Source organism: Gossypium arboreum, chromosome 7, assembly GCF_025698485.1.
Source record: "Gossypium arboreum isolate Shixiya-1 chromosome 7, ASM2569848v2, whole genome shotgun sequence".
NCBI classification, from domain to species: Eukaryota; Viridiplantae; Streptophyta; class Magnoliopsida; order Malvales; family Malvaceae; genus Gossypium; species Gossypium arboreum.
This window is the reverse complement of record NC_069076.1, coordinates 79,456,640-79,466,229: the sequence shown is the minus strand read 5'-3', so window position 1 is coordinate 79,466,229 and position 9,590 is coordinate 79,456,640. Positions and strand designations below refer to the sequence as shown.

The 9,590-nt window shown below is 31.0% G+C and overlaps 1 protein-coding gene across 1 annotated transcript; it reads right to left on the bottom strand.

The window, feature by feature from the left end:
• Window positions 1-1,744: 1,744 nt before the first annotated feature.
• LOC108487395 (ADP,ATP carrier protein 1, mitochondrial-like) lies at window positions 1,745-3,628 on the bottom strand. The gene is made up of 4 exons (XM_017791730.2): window positions 3,541-3,628; window positions 2,907-3,391; window positions 2,450-2,821; window positions 1,745-2,310 (listed from the first exon to the last, which is right to left on the bottom strand). The coding sequence occupies exons 2-4, from the start codon at window positions 3,387-3,389 to the stop codon at window positions 2,014-2,016; spliced, it is 1,152 nt and encodes a 383-aa protein (XP_017647219.1). The 5' UTR covers window positions 3,390-3,391; window positions 3,541-3,628; the 3' UTR covers window positions 1,745-2,013.
• Window positions 3,629-9,590: the final 5,962 nt, after the last annotated feature.

The following is a 9,590-nucleotide window of genomic DNA, read 5'->3' as shown; positions in this document are numbered from 1 at the left end:
TTTTACCCATTGAACCATTTGGAATAGAATTCGGATACTCAAGATCTTAATCAATAAGTACTTATACCATGACCCGTAGCCAAATCAAGGTATTACTCGCACCCGAAGTGACGATGTCATGGCCCGAAGCCAATACTTTAACCTAATGACATGTCACTAGAATTTTAAACTATTCCTAAGGTTCAACCGGGAAGTTTCACTTGTTGATTTCATCATCGAACACATCCGTATAATCGTATTCACAATTCAAACATTATCCGTAATCTCATAATCACATTTTTTGCAATACCAAAGCATATAATATACATTTATAATGAAATTATCATATACGAACTTACCTCGTATTCTGAAATGAAGAATCGGATCTATTACTCAATAATCTTGTCTTTCCTTCGATCTAATTTTGAATTCTTTCTTTCTTGATCTATATGTATTCAAAATTAACTCATTTAATCACCTACTCATTCAATTTATTCAATTCCATCCAAACAATACCTATTTGAGCATTTTTACACTTTAGCCCCTAAAGTTCCACTTTTTTACAATTTCATCCCTATTTCAAAAATACACAAAATTCTTGAAATTTCATTAAACCCAAGCCTAGCCAAATTTCATATAGGTCCCTAGCATCCCATATTTTTCATTTATTTAACATTTAAACCCCTCAATTTACAAATTTCTTAATTTAATCCTTAATATACATTTTTACTTAAAATCACTTTACAAAACATAGATATTTATCACTAAGCTTTCATAATTCATCATCAAACATTCAAAAACACATGAATTTATCAATGGAAACTTTCAAAACATTAAGCAATTTTTCAAATTAGTCCCTGGGCTAGTTAGTACTTGATACAACAATCACAAAAACGTAGAAATTATCAAAAACCGAGCTCAAAACATACCTTAATCAAGCTTCAAAGGTGCCGAATACTTGAGAGCTCAAAAACCTATTTCTTTTGGTGATTTTCGGTTATGGATGATGATAATGAAGCTTATTTTCACTTTGTTCTATTTAATATTAACTTAATAACCTAATTACCATTTTAACCTTAATATAAAACATTTAATACCATCCATTTAATGCTTATTTATGTCAAATTCCACTATCAATGGTTTAATTACATTATAAGGACCTTTCATTTAATGAACCATAGCAATTAAGCACTTTTAACTTATAGCATGCTACTTTTGTATTTTACGCGATTAAGTCATTTCGTCAAATTAAGCACTCAAACTCTAAAATTATTTCACAAAATTTTCACACATACAGATTCACATGCTATAAATGCTAAAAATAATATTAAAATAATATTTTGATCTCGAATTTATAGTTCTGAAATTACTATTCTGATTTAGCTAAAATCGGGCTTTTACAGGTTTGTAGCTAAAAGGCAGCGCCTGTTTTAATGACCAAAAAGAAGAGTGGTCTGTGTTTTTGGCATAGTATACTTGCTACAATTCTTAACTCTTGAATCCCGTCCTACATCCTCTCCCATATTGGTATCATCATAGTTTTAAAGAGTGATTGCTGCTGCTTAGAGTCGAAGATTTCATTTCCGTGCATTGCTTTAATGGAGAAGCATGGTTTGTTTCATTAAACAGATCATATCCAATGTTTTTAAGTTGAGATAATAGGATTAAACTCATTCTATCTGCAAATAATTACAAGAAACTTTCGATGGTATTAAGAAAGAATCGGAAATATGAGAAAATGAAGTTTCGAAAAATATAAGATCTGCTGTCTTTAACAATTTCCAGTGGCACTAGTATAAACCCTTATTACAATAGCAACGTCGAGTAGACATAATAATATTAGGTTAATCTTCTAAAAGAAAGATTAATGGGGTAAAAATTTTTGTCATAGAGAATCAAATGCCCTAGGACAGAAACCCCTCAGCTAAGTTATTTCAAAGACAAATGGCTGTGCTTCGGCTAATTCTAGAACCGAAATAAAATGACTTTCATCGCTATCTGTATATATGTTTTTTTTTTAAATGGTTAACACGATTATGCACCGCCAGAACCGTACTTCTTTCCGAATACGATCAGCTGGAGCTTATCGTAGCCCGCAAGCACACCAGCACCGGCAATTGCACGGAGGATGTTAGCACCTGCACCTTTAAAGAGAGACTTGGAACCCTCATTTTTAAGGATCTCAGAAAATGCATGAATGGAGCTCTTGTATTTCACGGCTTCACCCGATGTCATCATCATCCTTCTACGGACAGTGTCGATGGGGTACGACGCAAGACCCGCACCGTTGGTTATAACCCAACCCAGAGCAAAGCTAGCAAAGAAGCTATCCTGATATATTATCCAAAACCGAAACCACAAAACACCAAAATGCACGTGAGAATAATCCTTACCTTGATCCTCTTGTCAGCATTCAGAAGGCACTTGAGCAGTGATCTTAATATTATCACTACATAGTTGGAATACTAACCTGCAATGTTCCAACGAGGAGCACCGGCTTCAATGAATCGTACATTCCAAAGTAAAGACCACGGTATACAATGATGCCAACACATGAAATATTAAAGCCACGGTAAAGGCCAGCAATACCATCGGACTTGAGAGTCTTTTTATATACATCAACCAAGCCATTGAATTGCCTCTCTCCTCCTTTCTTTGCGGCTTTGGCATCGTTAGCAAGACGGGTTCGGGCATAATCGAGGGAATAGACAAAGAGAAGGGAAGAGGCACCGGCTGCACCACCGGATGCCAAGTTGCCTGCAAACCACTTCCAGTACCCATCACGGTCCTTCCTAAAGTTGAACAGCTTCTTAAAGTAATCCTTGAAGGCAAAGTTCAAGGCCTGAAGAAAACAAAAACAATGATTACATTAGCGGTGGTATAGCTTGAAATTAGAACATGGCTGAAGTAATTAGTTGCAAGCTAACCTGAGTGGGGAAATAACGGATCACATTAGCCGTGTTTCCTCTCCACAATGATATTATACCCTCTTCTTTGATTGTTCTTCTAAAACACTCACCGATTCCCTTGTAAGGTTCTGAGAGCCGACCGGCCCGAATCATCTCATCCTGGTTTTGGATTAAGAGCTTCACACGTTCAATAGGAGCAGCAGCAGTTTTGGACACTGCAGCCGAAACTCCGCCCATAAGAAAATCAATTACAAAACTGGATGCACCTTTCTCTGAAGGAGCCTGGACACATACAGGCGATGAACTTGAACAGACCCATGACAAATCATAGTTTGCTAGGCATGCTTGTGCCATGGGATGCTGCTGTACTGTTGCATTGCAACGCCTCGGATGCAGAGTAGGCGTTTGGAATTGGAATCCTCCATGGCGATATTCAATATCTAGTGAAAGGCCGGCTACCTTTTGCAAGACACAAGGATGCTGGTGGTGCCTATCAGCCATCACTTCACAAGTGATACAGAAAGTTAATATATCTTTTCTTAATCAGAATGAAGATTCAACAGGAATCATGAACAATAAAAATACATAAAAATAACCGAACATAAATTATACAGAGAAAATGATGTATGCCAGACTAAAGAACTCACCTGACCTGTAAAAGAATATGAAAGGAAGAGAGCAAGAAAGAAAAAGGAAAATAGATCAACAAGGTGGAAACAATAGCGAGAGACAAGTAAAAGATCCCTGAAATGGGTTTATAAGAAGATAGAAGAAAAGCAATAAGAGCTCAAATTGTACAAGAGCAAAACGTAAGCCGAAATGAAAGCACACCCATAATCACCCAAATAAGAAAAAAACAGTTATCAGTGAAACAAACCCACATCACATAATGATGCAAATGGCAGAGAAAAGTTAGGAGTTTTCTTTCTTTAAAAAAAAAAACCAGAAAAAGAAAAATGGAGACAGAGAGATAAAAAACGAACCTTGAAATTTGGAAAGAGTTAAAAAGACAAGAGATAACTGCGGATAAGCAATATGAAAATGGAGGAGTTTACGTTTGGACAGAGATATTATACGCGATGCAACAGAGCCGTAGGTTATGCATATGATAATATGATTTTGAAAGGCTGCTTCCAGTTTCACCATGGGAAACCTTTTTCATGCTCAAGTGAAAGGGTGCCAAAGTACTTTCCTTAATTTACTTGGAAGAAAAAATAACGTAATTTTCCATTTTTGCAAAAGATATTTGGTTTCTTTTCTCTTTGCGTTAATATATATACAATTCTCAAATTTAGAAATTTAATCTCTATATATTTTTATTTCATCAAATCTAGTTTCTTTTTTTTAGGTTTTAAAGTTCAAGTTAAATTATTAATACTATTAATTTTTATTAAATTTAAGTTAATTACAAAGTATTTTTTTAATTATATAACTATCAAGAGTATTTTTTATTTCAAAATGTCATAACAACAAATTTATTAATAAAATTATTAGTGTTAATAGTTGGACTTGAATTTTGAAAAATGAAAAGTAGAATGATTAAATTTCATGAAATAAAAGTACATTTGCTGAATTCCTAATGTTTGAATAGTACAGGAACTTATAACATAGTTTAACCTATAAATAATATAGAAGTATATGAATTTGGCAACTTATTAAATTTTTCGGTTTTAAATGAATTAACCAACCGAATCAAATTACTTCAATTAATCGGTCTGTCACCAAACTTAATTCAATGAGAAGTTGGGTAAAAGTTTTTGAAAATTTTAATTATTGTTAATTCTATTTAAAATTAAGTAATTAACTGATTTAATCAATTAATCGAAAATATTAAAAATATATTAGAGGCCTAATGTATTAGATATAGGTTCAAATAAATATTTGTTATTGTGTTATTTGTTTTTTAAAACTTCTTTGAATTAAAAAGAAAGAAAAAAATTATCATGGATTTTTATGATTTAAACTTTTATAGAAAAAAATGTATAAATTTTAGTTAATTCAATTAACTGTCCAAATCAACTAAAATTAATTCGGTCAGTTAATAGTTTTCAAAATAATTTTGATTCGGTTAAAGGTTTCAAAATTTTGGTTAATTCAATTAATGGTAATTTGATTCAAGTATTAACCGAGCCAACCAGTTGAACACCCCTAACTTATATCTATTTGGTATATAACTTTTTTTTTAGACCTAACCGATACCTAAAATTAGAAATCGTAAGTCAACTTGATACTTTTTTTAGGTACTTGACTAACACTATTAAAATGCATTGATGTAGCACTAACAGCCAGTAACATGCTGACATGTGGTAGTATCACATTTTGACACATAGCAAATAATAAAAACAAAAAAAACAAATTAATTTTTTTAAATTACCATGTGTCAAAATGTGAGGTTGCCATGTGTCACTATGCTACTGGTCGTTAATGTATTTTAATAGTGTTAATTAAGTCCAAAAAAGGTTTAGATATCAATTAGGTACAAGTTATCAATTTCAAGTACATCCATATATATTAGCCTTTCTCTTTTTGTAGGCTTAAATATAAAATTGTTACTTAAATTTGTTCACTTCTCCCAAATTGGTACTTAAGGTTTTTTTTGTCCCAGATTGGTACCCGAACTTTTTTTGTCAATTAAATTGGTACTTTTTTGTAACACATTAAGTTCAGGACAAATAGCATAATAGATTTATGACACGTGGCATTAATGACATTATGATGATGTCATAATCTAAAAAATATATTAAAAATCAATAAAGATGTTTTTAAAAACTATTTCACTTTCCTTTTCTTCTTCTTCTTCTTCCTCGTCTCTCCTCTTATTTTCTCTCTCTCCCCTCCATGGATCCTTTTGATACTCTTCCCTACATTCCCTCACACATTTTTACTTCCTTTCAGGCATTTGTTCTTGATGTTGGCAACGTTGTTGACACTGTGGAATCACCTTGCTATTATCGTTGTTCTTCCTCATATTATCTCTAGCACCTTTGTTTGCACTGTGGACACTACCCTGATGGCCAGCGGGGGATTCAATATAGCAACATACATTTGTTTGTGTTGCATATTCCCGCTAGACTAGACGTGTGTTAGTTGTAGGAAGTATGGTTTTGAAAGTGACTTCAGTTTGCCATTTCAGGCTCAACTCCTCGCTTTACATTAGCAAACCCATAGGTTGGGCCATGACTCTTCACTCTTTCTTCCTGTGTGGGATGATGCCAGGGAGTTGTTGGCACTCTCATCGACATTCTTGGTATCTCCTCTGAGGATCTTCAAGGTTCATATCATGGCGGTGACGGCGTCTCTCTTCTCTCTCACGTTGCTGCTCCTCCCTAAACTTTAGGTTGAATTCTTGGAAAACTAACCAATGATTTGAAGAGAGGTGGTGGAGAGGAGTGTTCTGATGGTGCCCAATCGAAGCTTCGATAGCTATAGCCAGCGGTGGCTAGGGCTAATTCAGGGGAAGAAAAAAAAATAAAAGAGAAATTTTTTTTTTAAAAAAAGGAAATTTGAAAGAAGAAAAAGGAAAACTGGGGAAAAAATAAAAATGAAAAGAAAATGGAAATATTTTTAAAAAATATTTTTATTGATTTTTAATTTATTTTTAGATGATGATGCCATTAATGTTACATGTCAAAATCCTATTTTGCGACATGTCCTGAATTTAATGACGTTACAAAAAAAGTACCTCTTTAGTTGACGGAAAAAAGTTTAGGTACTAATCTGAGAAAAAAAAAATTAAGCATCAATATGGAAGAAGTGAACAAGTTCACATAAAAATTTTATATTTAAGCCCTTTTGTATTATTAAATGCTTAGCCTATGTTTGGATAAATAAAATTAAATGGAAAGAAAAAGAAAGAAAGTAGGGGAAGATGAAAGAAAGAAAGGATATATTTAATTTTTGGTCAAATGGTTAAAATTTATAAAGGAAGGTAAGGAGAAAGATTTCTAACATTTCTTGTTTTGTTAAACTGAGAAAGGAAAAAGGAACATGTGTTTTTCAATTTTAATATTTAAATAAATAAATTATAATAACAAAATTAAATCCAATTACAAGTTATAGAAAAATATTGCATAAAATCATAATTAAAGTGACATATCCTTATTTAAAATGAGCTTATTTCACCAAATTACAAATCAAGTACTCCTATACTAATCTAGCCAAATAGAATAAGGTTGTTACAAATTTGAAAAATAAATAGACAATAATCTAAAAAGATAATCTAATGATACGGTAAAAATATTGAGATCTAATATATCAAGCAAATTTAAAATTATATACTCTTAGTAATTTTAAAATAAAAAATAAAAATAAGAGATATTAATCTAAAATATAAAATCTAATAATACAACAAAAATAAAGATTGATAATTTTGTATCTCCAAAGTTTAAATATTTAACAACTTAAAGAAATAAAGAGCTAATAATTTTTTTTGTTGAAAATAAAGAGTTAATTGTAAAATACTTTAGGACAAATATGATATTAATTTTAAATATTGTAAAGTATTTCCTCTCATTTTCCCTAAATTGAGTATTAAAAAAAGTAAAGCTAGGAAAGTGTAGGATTCTCAATTCCTCTCTCTTAATAAAAATAAATTGTCCAAACAAAGGAAAAGAATCATATTTTCTTCACTTGATTTAGTATTCCTGGATTTTTCTAATCCAAACATGTTGTTAGGGTTGATTTAAAATTCTATCATGTTTAATATGTTAACGTAAAATATTTAGCAAATATTGTATAATATCTATAATTTTACTCCCCACAAAATATGAATTTGGAGAAAATTTTGAATATCTTTAATAGCTCATTATATTATTGAGCTATTCTCTTTCTTATGCAATGCATAAATTAATTGTATGTATTTATTAAAATACAATTTACTTTTAAGTTAATATTAAAAATTAAAAGAATCGGTGGCACGTAGAAAAATTATTAAAAGTAAGAACATATGTCAAAAATAAAGAAAGTAAAATACTACTCTTTAAAAATAATTTTATAACAATATTTGCAGTCATTTATTTAGATTTTTTAGAATTTTTAAAATTTAAATTTTATATTCTATTTATTTTAAATTTAAATTTCAATAAAATAATACACATTTTATGATAATTTTTAATTTTAATGAAATAATTAAAAATAAAAGGCTTAAATAGAAATTTGATCCTAAATCATAGTGCTTTTCCTATTTAGATATATAATTTTTTTTGTCAAATGTGATACTTAAATTATAGTTTTGTTATAATTTTTAAAACAAATTTTTAATCAATTAAATTACAACATATGACAAAACATTTAATTAAATTTAATATTTTTTCCTTTTTCCCTCACTCCCTTTCATGTTTTTTTCTTTCATCTTCCGTCTCCTCTTCTCTTACCATCAAACTTTGTTTCCCTCTCCACAAAACAGGACATAGCTAGAGGCTGGCAAGGCCCCTTAAATGAATAAAAAATCATTTAGATTCTTTGAAATTTTAAAATTTTAAATTAGTAAAGGTAAAATTACACTTTGGCCTCCTTAAAATTAATAAAATTTGATTTAATCCTTTAAAAGTTATAAAAATATAGATTATTAAAATAGTAAAATTGTATATAAAAATACAATTTCATTTCAATCTCTTAACAAAATTTTCTAATTTCACTCTTGTCTCTCTACCAAACCATCACCCAATTTTTAAACCATTGTCCTAAAATCAGCTCTTCAAAATAACTCTAATATTAATTATATTGGTAGTAAAATATACTAATAAGAACACTGAATGCTATCAAAATGGCTATATAATAACCTGATATATATGTACATATTCATCATGCAATCATGTATATCTATGACAATATTTATTGAATGGTATATATATTCCTAAGACAAAAAACTCTTGAATTTCTTATGCCTTAAAAGAAAAGACACATTTTTCACAAAGATATTTTTCCCACTAATGTAATAAAATTGTAATAGGCTAAATTCGTTCAGCCCAAATCAAACTAAAAAATAATTATAAAACAAAAAAAAAGTCTATTAATTAAAAATGGTCCAGTACATTTATAAATCCAATTATCCAAATCCATCTACTAACCTAACCCTAAAAACCCAAGCACCTGAATCCCAATAGTCTAAATCTTAAACTAAAGAAAAAAAAAGAAAACCCTAAAAGTCCCTAAGCCTCCAACCGCCGCTGCCTTCGCCATGTAACGCACCAGAATTTATATTTCTAATTCTGTTAGAATATGACACAACTGTGTATCTGCTTCAGTGGTTAAGTATTCTGGGTTTGTGTAAGAGGTCCCAAGTTCAAGCCTTGCATTTGCATTTGGTAAATTTTGATGTTTTTCTGAACAAAGCCTTAATATGGTTCAGTGGGCTTATGTTTAATTGTTGTAAAACCATACTAGAATGGGCCTGCTGGTCTGGTGGTTAAGGGGCGTTGGTGTGCCTGAAGGTTTGGAGTTCGAGTCCCTATGCAAGCAAGGGATTTATTTTTGCTGGTTAGTAGAGAGAATTAAAGGATTGGGGAGTATCGCATGATTTTCAGTTTTGCTCTCTCTGCCGAATTCTCCCTACTCGTTTGACCTTTTTTTCTTTCTCTTTTCACTTTTCTTTCATCTTGCTTCCACTCTCTCAAAATTTTGTTGCACATCCCTTTTGTTTTCACCATTATTGCTAGAATCGTAGTTCCTGCGCGAGGTTCTAGTAAGTAGAGCTTTGCTCTC

What these genes read in the sequence shown, in the direction of transcription:
- LOC108487395 (XM_017791730.2), bottom strand. Translation starts at nt 3,389, where the DNA reads ATGGCTGATAGGCACCACCAGCATCCTTGTGTCTTGCAAAAGGTAGCC. An exon ending in TCCGTTATTTCCCCACTCAG is followed by an intron (nt 2,822 to 2,906) that starts GTTAGCTTGCAA and finishes TGTTTTCTTCAG; the next exon opens with GCCTTGAACTTTGCCTTCAA. An exon ending in TCCTCGTTGGAACATTGCAG is followed by an intron (nt 2,311 to 2,449) that starts GTTAGTATTCCA and finishes ATAATATATCAG; the next exon opens with GATAGCTTCTTTGCTAGCTT.